This window comes from Anguilla rostrata, chromosome 4 (assembly GCF_018555375.3).
Source record: "Anguilla rostrata isolate EN2019 chromosome 4, ASM1855537v3, whole genome shotgun sequence".
NCBI classification, from domain to species: Eukaryota; Metazoa; Chordata; class Actinopteri; order Anguilliformes; family Anguillidae; genus Anguilla; species Anguilla rostrata.
The window spans coordinates 21,614,771-21,630,349 of NC_057936.1; the positions used below are offsets into that span (position 1 = coordinate 21,614,771).

Consider the following 15,579-nt stretch of genomic DNA (forward strand, 5'->3'; position numbering starts at 1 on the left):
AGATCAAATTGGCCCGAGATTATTATAGTTACCTACAACAGCAGGCAGTGCTACCTGTCGGGTTCTATTCCGGTATCTCTCCGGAACTATGAGAAAACGAGTCTTCGTTTCCCCTAGTTTAGCCGGAGTGTTTTCGATGTGCGACGGAGGACAAGGTAAGATGGCAGCGGCCGTGATACAAATGTCATGTTTGTATCGTGGTTTGTTAGCAGTCAGGACATCGGGAATCCGACAGCTGATTCCAGGTGTGATACCTTGTTACCTACGGACTTTTTCGATGAGGAAAGAATCGGAAGAGTTGGAGAATAATCCCTTTTACAACAAATATCAGGCGAAGATAAACCAACTTCGGAGGTATGATTTCAGATCTCAAGCACTTTTCAGTATCAGATGTTCTAGCTAGTTTATGTAGGTCAAATAGCTTTTTAGAACCCATTGAGTTCAGCTAGCTGGTGGACGTAAATAAATATATGAGCACAGTAAATTTCAGCGTGATAGCATTTTTTTTTTTTGTAAATGACCCATTCTACAAAGGTGGGTGCCGGTCACCATGGATCAATTTCGCCTCACGTTAAACAGTGGCAATATACCCGATGTAGGCCTTTCTGGCGCAGTAAAGCATGAAAGTGACAAGTGTAATTTATTCCGAGCAAATTCAGAAAGGCTTCCGTTATTGCCATTTTATTCTAGGGCGAAGCCTCAAGAGTATGAGGCTCGACTGGAGAGGAGAGTAGAGATAAAGAAGGAGCCGCTGGGGCACTCCAAACAGGCGGAGTTCATAAAAGTCATGGAGCAGGAGGTAGGCTATCTGGTCAAGATGTATACGAGTGGATGCATTACATATATCCCCATTAGCCTGTCTATCGTTAAGTAAATCTTAATTACAAAATCAAACAGTTACTATAAATTGAATGATAATTTACTCTTCAGTAAAGTGGAAATGTTGTCTGTGTGCTACGTGCATGCTCAGTCACTGAGATAATTCATTTCCCCACTGCAGTTGGAAAAAAGAGGCAAAAACACCGATGGAACTGGCGGATTTACCAAAGACAAGGTAATCAAACCAGAAAACTGGGCAGACGTGCAGTATGGTTTGCAAGACGGGAGATGAAGCATGTTTTTTTATTAAACAGCATTTGCCCCCTTTTCTCCCTACCTCCACAATGGAGGCTCTGCCACACTTCTCCTTCCTGTATGTCTTTTTTTTTTCTATGTCTCTAGTGTGATTACACCATGCACATTTAATTATTGAATACATTGGAGGGGGTAACTGGCTTGCCTTTTATTTTAGAAATACGGCTGCACACGTTTTGTATTGGCTGTCAATGCCGTTCTGTTGTGTTTTTCACAGAGTCTTGGATCCATCCTCAATATTGACATGGTCCAGAATATGTCGGGAGAGGAAGTTGGTAAGGTAAGTGCATTTGAATTGTTCTTGACTGTGGGATACAGAGCTACTGTATTTATAAAATTATCAATTTGTTGAATTAAAAGAGAATTCAGGAAGTATTACAGTAATTTCAGTTTCTCAACCCTGGTCCTGGAGATAATACCACTGGATAATATTGTTCCAGCTGAGCTGAGTGTCACACATTCAGCTGATGTTTTGGTGAATTTAAATTTTAATATTTGTTTTTGTAATTGTGTATTGAGTATTGTATGATAAATGGGAAACAAGAGTTTACATTTCATGATATAAGCATTTTCATATTCATTTTTGACTAGTGCAAAAACACCTTCAACATCTTGCTTTTCAGTAAGCATTTGTCGCAGGTTGATTGGGGGGTGTTACTGATCAACGTTCAGTTAACAACTTGCTCCAGTTGAAATAAGTGGAGTTTAGGGAACACTTATCTAGTTAACCATAAATTAAATTAAGTATCAATTGGTTTGAATTTTTCTGAGAAGTATGTCTTTACATTCAGGTCATTCAGTGTTTAGGCATACACCTTGTATACAATCTTTTTGGCATCATTAACTTGCTTTTATTCTTTCAGCTGTGGATGCAGTATTTTTCTACGAAAGACACTATCAGTGCAGTCATACCAGTGAGTTTTTTTGTTTATTTGTTGAATTCTTTCTCATGTGTTTATAAGTATGATTTAATTAGTGAAGAAAGATATAAGACACGTGAAAACACATTGTTGCCCTTCTATTGGTACCAGGAGAGAATACGCATTTCCCCGCAGGGGAGAGGTGCCCAGCCATGCCCAAAAAGGCTGCTCTCCTGTTTATTTGACAGTTATCATTTGATAAGTAATTTGTCTCTATGAAGAATATTCTCACAAGAATTTAGAGTAATACTCTAGAGTAATTTCAAAATATTTCTGACTAATCATTTTGAAAGGCACATCTTGACTGGTTAAGGTTTATATGTTGTATAATACTGATCAAAAGCTTTTGTTGTTTGTTGAATAAAAGATTACACGCTGTTGTAGATAATGAATAAAATGCAGTATTAATTATTTCAGGGGGGAATATATGAACTCATGTTCAGCAGAGCCAAGTCCTGCCCAATGGTAAGCCTCTTGCTACTGTTCACAATCATGGCTCCCTAGACATAGCCATTGTTTGTCTGCAGAACAGAAAATAACCACCAGGTGGCAGTGTGGAGCAGATGGGAATACTTCTAAAGCAGATCAAGGCAGTGCACCCTTAATCTGGATGCTAGGTTTAGAAACAAATACGTGTAATACAGTTCTAAGTGTCTTAACATTTTCAATACATCCTTAAAACTTCTGAAAAGATTATGTAGGCCATACTTTCACATCTTTATGCATTACACCATTTTTCTGAAATACTGTTTTTAAAGGAAAAGACCATGCATGATTCAATTCACTTTCAATTAAAAGCCCCACAGTCATTTCATTTTTTGGTTTACACCAGTTAACGGCACTAAAGAGAAAGCCCTGTTTAAGCTATTAAGGTCAAGGACGCTTGGTAAACTAAGAAAAGTGACACCCAAATTAACATCACATCCCTCCTCATATTATATTATTCTTTTATATATTATTTTATTAATTATATGACTAGCAAGCAAATAAAATGCTTTCTGGATTTCTACTGAACTAGTCAGCTGCTGGGAAAATATCATTGTTTTAACAATAGTTAATGCATAGCGTCATGATCACCTCTATCACCCTCATGTTTTTTTTACATTCTACATTCAATAACATTCTCATCTCAAGGCCCTGGAGTGTCCCTGGATTCTTTAGAATGGGGGACATTACAAGTGTCCTGTGCTGAGCACGTGTAAGCTACAAGGCTAGCTAACATGGTGGCTCATGAGTGGCAATGCAGTTCTTCACTGCTTTGTTGGTTGTAAACAAATGGAAACCGGAAATGATTTGTCTTTGGGAAATGTGCGGAAAATGTCCTCTTACTGAACGTGCATGGTCACCATGCGTCACCTTCAACAGCCCACACCTTGCATGCTACAGATTTATTTCACATGGCTGTGACAGGGCATGTGTCTCTCAGACATGTTTTACGCAGTGGGAAAAAGTTCAATATTATGAATATTGTATTCTCTTTATAAATGGTAAGTTAAATTTGTTACATATGTACCATTCCACAGTTCCTGTACGCTGTGCCACAGAAGGAGGGCTATGAGTTCTTCTTGGGTCAGTGGTCTGGCCAGGAGCTACACTTCACCTCTCTGATCAATGTCCAGGTATCCATCCATACTGCACCTGTAATAGTAGCACATAGACCTACCTGCTCAGTTTAGTTTCTCGACAACACTGTTAGTATTACTGAAGAATAGCCAGAGCTCTTAAGTCTTGTGCTCTGGATAATGAATTGAAAGCCCAGTTTGAGAGAGTAAGAGACATTAGTATATTCTTTTTTTATTTGCTGTGTGCACACGTGACTGAATGCTGTTTGTGTGGTTTCACAGACTATGGGAGAGAATGCTCCGAGCCAGCTGATTTTGTACCACTACCCGGACCTGCAGAAGGGGAAGGGGATAGTCCTCATGACTGCTGAGATGGACCCCAAGTTTATAGTATGTGATGCTGCCCCTGAACTAAGCACTTGGGCTCAACGCTAGGCTGATTATATGTCTTGCCAAGGGTTCACCTATCAGCACCTTCTATTGCTACTTATATTGTATGATATAATATTCTTTACTAGCAAACGTAATAATGTACTGGTGTAGTGGAGTTTTATTCACTGAGACACCCAAGCTGATTCATTTATCACTCTGGCAAGATTAGAACTTTCTGATGACACAATCTATAAATTTGTGTAGCGTTCCGGATGCGTCTTCATTTGTTTAACACTTCCTTCTACAGACCGTTCACCAGGCCCAGTGTTTAGCCAATCAGGTTCAGCTTTTCTATGGAACGCAGCGGCTGGAGACCTTCCAGTTGGTCGAGACCTTCAACCACAAACCGGCAGACTTCAAGCACATGTCAGTGATAGCGGAGCTGGAGCAGAGCGGCATTGGTCCCGGAGTCTCCCCTGCACAGTCACAGGCCAGCAAGGACAGTGGGCATCAGGAGCCCTGCTCTAACACTGAACTTTAAATGGGGGAAGTGTAAAAGCATGTTTTAATTGATGGGAAGAGGATTTTCCACTCATCCTTTGGACATTAGGCCTCGGTCACTTCTCAGACTGAGCAGGTAGATGGTGTGAAGATGTGCCTGCCATCTTGTTCCCTGAAATTCCCTATTTCTTTCTTTGTGGCAGTCGGCATGATGAACGTTCAAAATTGGATTAAGAAAACTCTGCTCACAGCCTGAAACGTTTATCATGTACATGTTTTAGATGTTTCTGTCTCTGAGCCGTTGCCCAGGGTAGTGTGTTGTTGGACATGTCACTGAAATTGGCACCGTATGAAATTACAAAGTATTTTAGTCTGATTTACAATGTTCAACTGAACTAGATGTCTGAAATTATCTTTGGATATTAAAGTATGCAAAAGTCATTGCACATACAAACCATTCACTGTTATGGATGAAAGGACCAAATCCTTGACAAAAATGCCTATATTTCTTTATATTGTATGTTGAAAAAAGACCCTTAAACCACCACTTAAAGTGAGATCTCTATATGGGTTGCACTGAATGAAACCATAAAGTAGATTCATGAACCTTGGCTGAAAATGCAAGTGCATCTGGCGGCTTTATATTTGCCAACTATATTTTTTATAAGCAGCAAATAACACCGGATGTGTTATTTTTTTTATTCGGCCGACTTCAGAAGGCGTTCAGTTGCCCAACTCTCATAATGTCCTTTAAAAATAAAAATCTGGCTGCACTGTGAACACAAAATCAGTGAGCACATATGGGTATAATTTGTGACATTCAGCGATGAGTCATAGTAAATTGTACTCCGATTGGTTCCTAAAAATGGAAGATGGTTGAGTCATTTGAAAAATCCGAAGCCAATTGTATATTCTTGCATGAATGCCACCAATCATGACAAGCATGAAAAAATGAATGTAAAATTGACACAGATTGTCGCCGTCTTGACTGTTTCATTCTAATTTCGGCGTTAAGGGGAGGTGAGGCACGCTTGCAAATTGCTACCGGCTCCTCCTACAACGTTCATAGCTTGTCTTTGCTGGAACATAGATGAGCAGAGTAACGTAATTTGTGACAACTAGCCAGATACATCTTTGCATGCTGTATAAAATCCTGGAAATTATTTAATGCACTAATGATTTAATTCGTGATTCGTTTACATTCCGATCGATCAACACAATAGTGAACAACTCCGGGAATACTGAAGAGAGACGCGACATTCAATCAGTAAACAAGACCCTTCTTCTTTTGCAAGTAGCTACATACAGTGTGATCATATGCTTGCTTCATATTGGCTTTTGTAAAGTCCGTAGAACGCAGCTCCGACGAATACAAGACCGGCACTTAGAGTATTTATTAAAGGTGAGTATTTGAATTTTTTTCCTTTCACATGTTCATGATTTTGGTCTCATGCACCCCCGAAAAATATGTGCGATTTATTCCGTGTCAGATGTTTTAAATAATTGTCGACTGGCAGTTAAAATAACTGGCTTAATTAAAAATTCAAAAGATCACTCAGTTAAATAATCACCGACATTATTCAAACTATTTTATTGACCGTGTTTTCATTTTAGTTCGTGCCAGTCTGTAAAACACCTGCCCCCAACCTAAGATGTTGCCAGGTAACCTAAAACCGGATGTAATTGGCGTGTCTATTCCCGTTTTTGTTGTGTATGTAGAGTGTCAGCAGACAATCCTATGTACATTCGTCGTTAGTTCGCATGCAAATAACCAACTGATCCTAGTGTTTTCTTTCTGCCTTTTGAATGTGTTTTGAATGCTAGAGAACACCACACCTCGAGTGCGAGCTTGTCTCAGCTATTGGTTTGCATGCACTTAGACAAGGACGTTTTTATACGCATTGTGAAATAAATCAACGAAGCATTATATATTAAGACCGACATCTTCAGAAACAGTAGCATAATATTAATATGTTTAGCTGTAAAAGGGCGGATTATTGAATTCATTTTAAATGGTCATATAATTGGCGTCGTGGAAAGCATAGACTGTGCTCCCTAGTAAGTGTTTGATGCGTTTACCTAAATAATTATTTATTGAAATGAGGACTCGTCGGCGTATGTAAATGCGCCACGGGAGAGATGCTGTATGCCTCGTAATTAATAAAGACGGTGGTAATTTATGCATGATTTGTGTGGAGTGGTGATGCAGCGTCACACCTAAAACACAGTAGATTGTTAACAAGCGATATTTTGTACAAGAAATAAGCGTGTTCTGTCCCTGCTATACATTTTTGTATTAAAAGAATACATATGCATACACACATGTATTTTGTAAAAGCGATGTGGGGCGATATAGCTCAGGAGGTCAGAGCGGTTGTCTGGCAGTCGGGGGGATGTCGGTTCAATTCCCCGCCCTGGGCGTGTCGAAGTGTTCCTGAGCAAGACACCTAACCCCTAACTGCTGCCAACGAGTTGATTGGTACCTTGCATGGCAGCCTCTGACCGTTGGTGTGTGAGTGTGTGTGTGAATGGGAGGCATCAATTGTAAAGCGCTTTGAATAAAAGTGCTATATAAATATAGTCCAAAAGCACTTGCATGGACAGCATGCTGATCAGTAAAGAGATTTTCCTGTCTGGCTTCTTCCCTCAGATGGCAAAGGCAGACTACCGCATGGGGCACAGGGACAGCTCGGATCAGAACTTTGACTACATGTTCAAGTTGCTGATCATTGGAAACAGCAGTGTGGGCAAAACCAGCTTTTTGTTCAGATATGCTGACGACTCCTTCAACAACTCCTTTGTCAGTACCGTGGGCATTGACTTCAAAGTGAAGACTGTCTACAGGAATGACAAAAGGGTGAAGCTTCAGATCTGGGTGAGTTTTAACTGCCCATTATTGCCAAAACATGTTCAGTTTCCTGCTACATATCTTCTAAATAAATTTATTGATGCATTTAATGTAGTGTACATGAGGGAGGGAACTATATAATCTATATATAATTAACTATATATCTTCTGCCCACAAACAAAGGCAAAACAAGACTGTAACCCAAGTCCCTTCATAGTTGCTTACAGTGGCAGTAAGACCCTGAAGTTGCACCAGATAATCTTTTTCAAAAACATGAGCAGCAGTTAATAAGATTGCAGACAGCTGAGACGGTGATAAAATTAAGCCTACAGACTATGCATATGTGCTTGGTACACTGTTTGCCAGTGTTCAGTACGAGTAGACTACAAATAGATAAATAATATACAGTACTATCATTCACAATTTCAACAGAGAAAAGAATGATGTGGCATACAATCTACATCCACAACACATACTATAGTTCCAATAGTGTTTACACTGATAAGACAACAAGACAAAGTATGATCAATCCAAGAATCCAGTCATACGTTTCAGTTATTCAGTAATATAATGTCAAACTGTCATTGATCTGAAACTATAAAATAGCATATTGAGGGCCTCCAGGCAATATTTGGGGCATTCACTTGTTGTGCGCACACAACAAGTGAATTTATGACACTAACACATCATTATGAGTTATAATTCTGTGGTACAATGTCAAGCCTGTTTTCTCAAGGCCTACAGCATCTTGCCCTCACAATTTGTATCATTAGTTTCTTATGACATACTTGTCATCGTGATTGGAATTTCCATCCTTATTGTTGTAATTAATTGTAATTTACTTAAAAAAAGACAGAAAGTGCTTACAGAATTTGTTTGGCTTTACACATTTCTGATATTTAACAGCTAGTTTGTGAACTAGATACCTCAATTAAAATCCTGTAGTAGAATTCCAGATCAAAGCCACCAGCTCCCAGTCATAGATCAACATCCCTGTGATTTACCCACACATTTGTCAAAAGGGAGAAAATGTGCACATGAAAACTAAATTTTGCTGTACCTCAGTGTGAGCATTTTGGAAGCTCTGCAGCCTTATCTGGTATAGACGACCAGGGCCTCTAGTGATCTTGCATCACCACTGACGGTTGTCATGGAAGCAGCACTTCACACTGCTCCGAGGCAGATATCTTCTGAGGCAATTAATGTGGCCCCTCGGGGTGAAGGGGTAGAACCCTTCTGGACAACACAGGAGCCAGGGGTGTGCAGCGAGACGGCATAGGTGGAGTCTGCAGCGTTCTATTCGCTGAGAGCGGCAATCAGCGCGGATTGGTCCTTGCACTGGCAGCTTGAGGATTAAAAATAGACCCAGCGCTTAAAACAGCTGCAGAGTCATTGCTGTGGGCACCAAGGATATCTGACAGGATGTTGGTACAGCGTATACGACCGCAAATTCAATTACGATAAATGCTTAGTATTATTTTCTTTGTGTTCGTTTTGCTCCAAAACATGTACAGTGCCTCTGCCAAATGGCACAATGTCTTAACATCTCATTTCAAAATGCTGTTACTTATGATATTTTATTTTGAAGTCAGTGCACAGTGTAAAAAAACATAGTAGGTTTACTATGCAGCTAGATTATATGTTGTATGTTTATGCAAGAGCAGGGGGGTCAGAACCTAGTCAGAAGCCAGAACCTGCAGTAGCTGGTGATTTTCATTATGTTTCAGTAAAAACAATCACGACAATGGGGCCATAGTGACTGGTGACTCCAGCTCTCAATCTGTTATATGTTATCATTGCATTGCAGGTAGAGGCAATTCTTTAGAAATGGATAGGCAAAGTCAGGAAATGGAAAATGTATTAGCACTCCTCATAGTTGAGATGCATACCTGCAGGCTTGTAGCCATAATCCTATGGTACGATGACTTCTGGAGATAACAGTGACTGGCGTTTGTGTTTGAAGTGAAAATAAAAATAACATCAAATACCATTAGCGTGCACACCACAGGAGGCTGGGTAGATAAGGCTTAAAACGTGTGGAAGACTGAGTACGGCGACATGTAGAAAGGTTGGCAGAAGGCTGAATCAATAAGCCAACAGATGGGTAGATAAATGGATAGAATGAAAAAGTGACCCTAATTAGAAGAGAAGAGCAGGGAGGGAGTTGTTATGGCACACATGGATTAACTTGCCCCCACCACAGTAAGTTAGATGGGAAGAAGATATAACAACAGATTATGTCCAGTTGATGCGCTGTGATTAGGGTTAATAGGTGATTGCGGGAAACAGTTCTGTCAAATGCAATCAGTTTCACACAGATGATGTCTAATGCATAAACCACTCATCCATCTACCCAGCTCAATATTGTCTGAAAAATAGACTACAGCTTCACGCTTTCCACTTGTATTCGCCAAAGTATAAATTTGTTGCTCCAGTGATGCGTTTACTCATCATTTCAAAATGAAGACTTTACCCTGTGGTATTGTCTGCATACAAGCTTCAGCATCTGCAGTGTTCAGAGGGGTGGGTAACGTGGTGTGAATATCTGCTATGGAATGTGCCTTCACCTCTTGAGGACCAATGAAAATGCAGTCAGCTCCTCCGGACTGGGATCCTTGGTCTTTAGCCCAGTGGGCTAATTGTCTCACACAGTTCAGAACCTGCAGCACACAAGTATAAAAGTCACACATAGGTATTACCTTTGTTGTTTTGACATTGCACCAGAGTTTTATATGTGACATGGTTGAATCTCAATGCGCGTTTGTGTTCACTGCTGCCTGCAGGACACGGCCGGTCAGGAGCGCTACAGAACCATCACCACCGCCTACTACAGGGGAGCCATGGGCTTCATCCTCATGTATGACATCTGCAACGAGGAGTCCTACAACGCTGTGCAGGACTGGTGAGAGCTGTGCCGGCACTGAAACTGGGGCACATTAAGCATTTTTTACTGTATATTTTATTGTGTATGTTCCTGTTGAGTTTACTTGGTGTGTCTCACATCCCCCAGCCACTCACTGACCTTTTCAAAATGAATCCTTCTGAGTCAATTTTGTAGCATCACAGGGTTTCCATACAAATGGCCAAATTGGGCTGATTTAAGGAAATGTTGCATTCACTGTAGTTGGTGGTGTTTTTCTCAACACCCTACCGTCGCTGTGCAACTTTCTCCCATGTAGATCATTGCACGGCGGGATTTTATTAGCGCTCATTGCTTGAAAGATTCACCTGAATTAATGTAAAAGGTTGAATTCCATCTGTACTTTTGAGCCTACCCACAGAGATGACCCCCTGCCTCTGTACCATGGTAGGCACATGCATTTGCACAATCACCAGTATCGTAGCCAATGTCACCAGGGGACTTCAGTTTGGGATCCCAGTCAAGTTACAGTATGTGCTCAAAATTCATGTAATGGGCGGCATTGTAGTATAATGGCTTGGGACAGTGTTGCCACATTGGGTGGATTCCCACCCAATTTGAGTACTTTTTAAGTTATTGTGCAGGGAAAATGGCTTTGGGCAGATTTATCTTTTTCAAATCTGGCAACACTGGCTTGGGAGCTGAGCTTGTAACTTGAAGGTTGCAAGCTTGATTCCCAGCTGGGGTGCTGTGACCATTGGGCAAGGTACTTCTTGAAAATCACTTCAGTAACCTCTTCAGCTGTGTAAATGGACTATATATAAAAATATGTCAGTGAAATTCACCCTGTAGTGATATTAAACAGTTTGTTCTACTAACTTGTTTCAGTGATGTGGAGAATGTAGGAAATAAATGACACAAAAACAAGGTTGTTGAAAATGTGGGAATGTTATAATGTATGGAATGTTCCAGGGCCACCCAGATCAAAACATACTCCTGGGACAATGCTCAGGTGATCTTGGTGGGGAACAAGTGTGACATGGACAGTGAGAGGGTGGTGTCCCCAGAGAAGGGCAAGCACCTGGCTGACCAACTGGGTAAGTCTGGTGAATGGACCAGGTGTACCTAGTACTCGATGGGAAGTAATGAAGGACATTAATGATGATAATGATGTTACCGTTTTTTACGATGAATTGGAAGCTTCCTTTTTGGAATTTATTGCCATTCTAGCATACTGTTGCTTGCTACATACTAAATATTTATAGGACTAAAAAGCGTATTTGTGCTTCTACCTACAGGTTTTGAATACTATGAGGCAAGTGCCAAGGAGAACATCAATGTTCGACAGGTTTTCGAGCGGCTGGTTGACATCATTTGTGTGAAGATGTCTGAGAGAGTGGACACAGAACCACCCATGGTCACTGGAGCCAAGAACACCCGGCTCACCGACAAGCCGACCAACCTGCCTCAGAACTGTAACTGCTGATCCTGCCATTGCCAGTATCACCCCCATCCCTCCCATCTTCTCCTTCCCCTCCTGACTTTCACCCCAATCAATGCTCTTGGTGTCACATGCCACTGGTCCAATTCATTCACCCAAGATGAAGTTTTCATCATTCACCTCTCACATCCTGCTCTTGTGGGTTCAGCATGACCTCTCACCTCTCACCTCTGACCCTGGTTCCTAGGCCAGGGAACTCTAAGCAGGGTACATAGCCAAGCACAGCACTGCCTCTATTCAAGCACAACAGTGTGTTCAATTGCCTAAAAACATGACAACGGCTGTTGGAATCACAGGTTCACAGGTGTGAAGAGATATCTGCATTCCCATGTGTGATGTCAATACATCCATTCTTAGAAAAGAAGCTGGTTACTTTTTAATCTTTTCTCACTCATTCATGTCTAACAGAAGGCATTTTCAGCATTAAGTGTTGGATACTATGAGGTGAGGAAGAAAGATTAAATCAGTATTTGCTTATCGCACAGTATAAGTTCTTATGACTTGAAGTACTGTGTGATACATGAATGGAAAGAGCAAAAAGATCTGAATGACAGACAGAGTTAAGAGGTGGAGCACTCAGTACTGTGTACCAAAGCGTACAGTGGGGGTGTCACAGGAAGAGTAAAATAAGAGCAGACTGCTATACAATTGCAGAAACAACAGGGTGTAAAATTGAACAATCTTTCCCAAAAATGTGCTTTCCTTTTTGTGCAATGCAACTATCTCTTCCGGTGGGCACAAAGAGTCAAGTATGCCAACCCTAGCCAATTGGGTATTCAGGGCGCATTTGACGTGTTGGCATTAGGTGCTGCGTTCAGAGTTCATTCCGTAATTTCAGAACCATGTTGGCACAGCAACAAGGGACTATTCTGATTTATGGGTCACTTTGTATACATTTACCTTAATGTTAGGTTTGATGAGTCAATATATTGTCTCGTAAGTGTCCTGTTTACAGTGAGAAACCAGTAGTAACATGAATGTGTCTTTCATAGGAGAGCACCACTGTGTATCTGGCTGGAGTATGTGTGTAGGTGTGTGCGTATGTGAGTGTATACACAGTATACTTTTGTGAAACTGTGTCAAGTATGAAACGCTCAGTTTAAATATCAATGATACATATTTTTGTGGGTTTATGTAAGTAGCAAAAACAGTTAACTTATGGTTGAAAAGTATGTATACTCTTAGCAGTGCACTTATAAAGATCAAATAACCGTTTTAAGAATACAGTAAATGCCGGATGCAACATATTGTTCAATATAGCCATAAGTAATAGAGTGTGGATATTTTGCAAATTGGACACCACTAACACTGAATGAGTATTGCCAAATTTTCTAACAATTAGTAAAATGCTTTTTTGAAAGAGTAGTCATCCCACCACCAGATACAATGTTCTATGAGTTCATACTGAATATATATATGTATATGTATGTGTGTTAATTATGAGGCTATTTATGATCATATATTGTTGTAATTGTTTTATAAGTGAATTTAAAATTTAATAGTTAGAACCTATGATGCTGTAAAGTACATATTTATTTTTATTATTTAAATCTGATGAAAACAGATGTAGAGTACGGTATGTGTTGTTGGTTTACGTCAGTGACCATGGTAACAGACAGAAACAGCTAAAGCACAAAATGTATGATGCTGTGTAATCAGCTTGTTGCCTCTGATGCGTTTTGGTAAAATAAAAAGCACAAAGCTCTACTTTAACATGACTTATTTATTATTAAACAGAAGAACTGGTGTTGGTCAATAAGGGGAGAGGTGTGTGTACAGAAGTGTCCCTTGCAAAATTAAAGGAGAAGCCAAAATAACTGCATAGCTGCCAATCGACTGCAGAAAGGAAGCAGTGTTTTAACACTTTAGAGCAGGGATCATCAAATCACGGTCAGGGAGGGCCGAGTACTGCCGATTTTCCACCCTCCCCTTTCCTGGCAGTGGAGTGTGAAGACAGACTGGCCAATCAGTAGTGCTAATTGTTCAGTTAATTATCTGGGAGGAAATAAAACCAGATTCGGGGTTGGATTTGAGGCCCAGATTTGATGATCCCTGCTTTAGAGGACATACTCCTTTGTACCTTACTGAACCCGTGTTCAGCAGTTGTCTACGACCATAAAATGCACTTTTTTTGTACGTCGCTTTGGATAAAAGCGTCTGCCAAATGAATGTAATGTAATGTATGCTAGTTTACTTTATCTCCCAGATTGACAAAGGATATTGCAATGACAGCCTACAAATAAAAGTGGGCATTCCAAATTAGGTGAAAAAGTAAAAATAGAAGATGACATTGATAAAATTAGTTAAATTACATTTTTTTAATGTTCTGAATTATACAGCGCCACCATAAAAAAATAAGAGAAATCTGTTTTAGAAAGTGTATACATAAATGGGTCAGCTGTAGTCATGCTTTGCAGTACATAATGAAAAAATATCCTCATAAGTGTAATTAATGTCTGTCATTTGTAATATATGGATCCAGGTAGGTCATTGATCATTTGTTTTTTATTTTTTTGGAAAAAAGGACTGTTTTCTTTTGAGGAGACAAATCATTTTGAGGTTGAGAAGTATAAATAATAAAGTAGTAAAATTCTGGAAAATTGTTGATGCGCGGTCAAATACTCTTGGACCACTCTGTACCACACTGTGACAATATGATTTATTGAGTCGTTACGTGTCCTTGTAGTTCAACATATTTTCCAAAAATGGACCCTGATGCCTCAGGAAGGTTAATTTATATCTCTACAAGATATTCAGATTACAGATAACATTCAGTCTTTTAGCATAATTAGTGATTGTAGCAGGTCAATCAGTCACCTTGCTTTTTAAATAGGTGGGCCATCGTGAATGATTCTGTGAAGTAAACATCCTGACATTTTTCGGTATTTGCAATGCCCAGTGCACTTTCTGTGCACAGTGCATTTGCACATGTTAATTGTCACTTATTCTCTTCAATAAAGAACACTTGAGCTGTTTTGTGATACAGTGTGGATGTGGACTGTTGCTCATAAACTTGGTGTGTTATTTATTTTTGTCATGTATAGCAATATAATTTATTTTGAGATTCCCATTAAATACAGTTACACAAATATATGGCCTTAGTCATACTTTATAATGTAGTCATCTTCACTTAATGAATCAAGAGGTGCTAACCTGGCCTACTTATTGATTGGAGTAAAATATACAGAGGAGGGTGGCGTAGTCTTGATTAACCTCCATAAAAATGCTTTGCTGACACCTGGGCAATTATTAGAAAAAGAGGAAGGGGAGAAAACTCCTCACCTGATAGGAATAACATTACAGCTCAGCTCCTATAAAAAGAGGTGTAAATGCAGTGATAGGAAGGAAAAGATCATGTGCTCTCTCAACCACTTTCTGGATATACACTTATTCAGTCTGTTAACCAATTGTTAAATTGAAATTTTCACTGAATAGTAGGTTTGAAATTTTTTGAAAAACATAGACAATATGGTAGTGTTTGTGATGACAATAATCAATTTTGCACTTGGATATTTTTTTTTAATTTTTTTTTTTTACATAATGCATCTGGCCCGTTACTATTTACTTTGTTTTACGAGTTTAGTATCAGTGACCCAAGGGTCCACACTTTAAGCATGTAAGACTTAGTTCACATTGTAGGTGTATTGTTTAATCAGTTAAAAGTGTAACTACTTTCAAAACGATTCTCACTGCACATAAATTAAATGAGAATTGCTTTGCTTAAGTCCTAAAATTAATATGGGATATTAATTATTTGTAACATGAGTTTCTGACATAATGCGGCATTTAAAAGAGAAATCATCCATCAGTAGGCATTAAACATATCTAATTAATAACAGTATCTGATTAAACTTCAGGAATTGCTGTACATACAAGAGAGG

The 15,579-nt window shown here is 39.6% G+C and overlaps 2 protein-coding genes across 4 annotated transcripts; both read left to right on the forward strand.

Annotated features, from left to right (window-relative positions):
- Positions 1-52: 52 nt before the first annotated feature.
- On the forward strand, positions 53-4,930 carry atpaf1 (ATP synthase mitochondrial F1 complex assembly factor 1). The gene is made up of 9 exons (XM_064331323.1): positions 53-354; positions 691-799; positions 1,001-1,054; positions 1,352-1,414; positions 1,998-2,048; positions 2,472-2,519; positions 3,578-3,673; positions 3,899-4,006; positions 4,296-4,930. The coding sequence occupies exons 1-9, from the start codon at positions 89-91 to the stop codon at positions 4,527-4,529; spliced, it is 1,029 nt and encodes a 342-aa protein (XP_064187393.1). The 5' UTR covers positions 53-88; the 3' UTR covers positions 4,530-4,930.
- Positions 4,931-5,073: 143 nt separating this feature from the next.
- Positions 5,074-13,411, forward strand: rab3b (RAB3B, member RAS oncogene family). Of its 3 annotated transcripts, none has more exons than XM_064331324.1 (5): positions 5,074-5,891; positions 7,140-7,364; positions 10,121-10,239; positions 11,170-11,294; positions 11,496-13,411. In XM_064331324.1, exons 2-5 carry the CDS (start codon positions 7,140-7,142, stop codon positions 11,681-11,683), a joined length of 657 nt encoding a protein of 218 aa, XP_064187394.1. In that variant the 5' UTR covers positions 5,074-5,891; the 3' UTR covers positions 11,684-13,411. The 3 variants fall into 3 exon arrangements, with proteins under 3 accessions (XP_064187394.1, XP_064187396.1, XP_064187397.1); XM_064331326.1 differs by lacking the exon at positions 5,074-5,891 and adding an exon at positions 5,954-6,151; XM_064331327.1 differs by lacking the exon at positions 5,074-5,891 and adding an exon at positions 6,193-6,547.
- Positions 13,412-15,579: the final 2,168 nt, after the last annotated feature.

Bases quoted from the DNA above. Each gene is read 5' to 3' on its own strand.
- atpaf1 (XM_064331323.1), top strand. From the start codon at position 89: ATGAGAAAACGAGTCTTCGTTTCCCCTAGTTTAGCCGGAGTGTTTTCG. The intron at 1,055-1,351 runs GTAATCAAACCA...TGTTTTTCACAG, and splicing joins GCGGATTTACCAAAGACAAG to AGTCTTGGATCCATCCTCAA. The intron at 2,520-3,577 runs GTAAGCCTCTTG...ACCATTCCACAG, and splicing joins GAGCCAAGTCCTGCCCAATG to TTCCTGTACGCTGTGCCACA.
- rab3b (XM_064331324.1), top strand. From the start codon at position 7,140: ATGGCAAAGGCAGACTACCGCATGGGGCACAGGGACAGCTCGGATCAG. The intron at 7,365-10,120 runs GTGAGTTTTAAC...TGCTGCCTGCAG, and splicing joins GGGTGAAGCTTCAGATCTGG to GACACGGCCGGTCAGGAGCG. The intron at 11,295-11,495 runs GTAAGTCTGGTG...TTCTACCTACAG, and splicing joins GCACCTGGCTGACCAACTGG to GTTTTGAATACTATGAGGCA.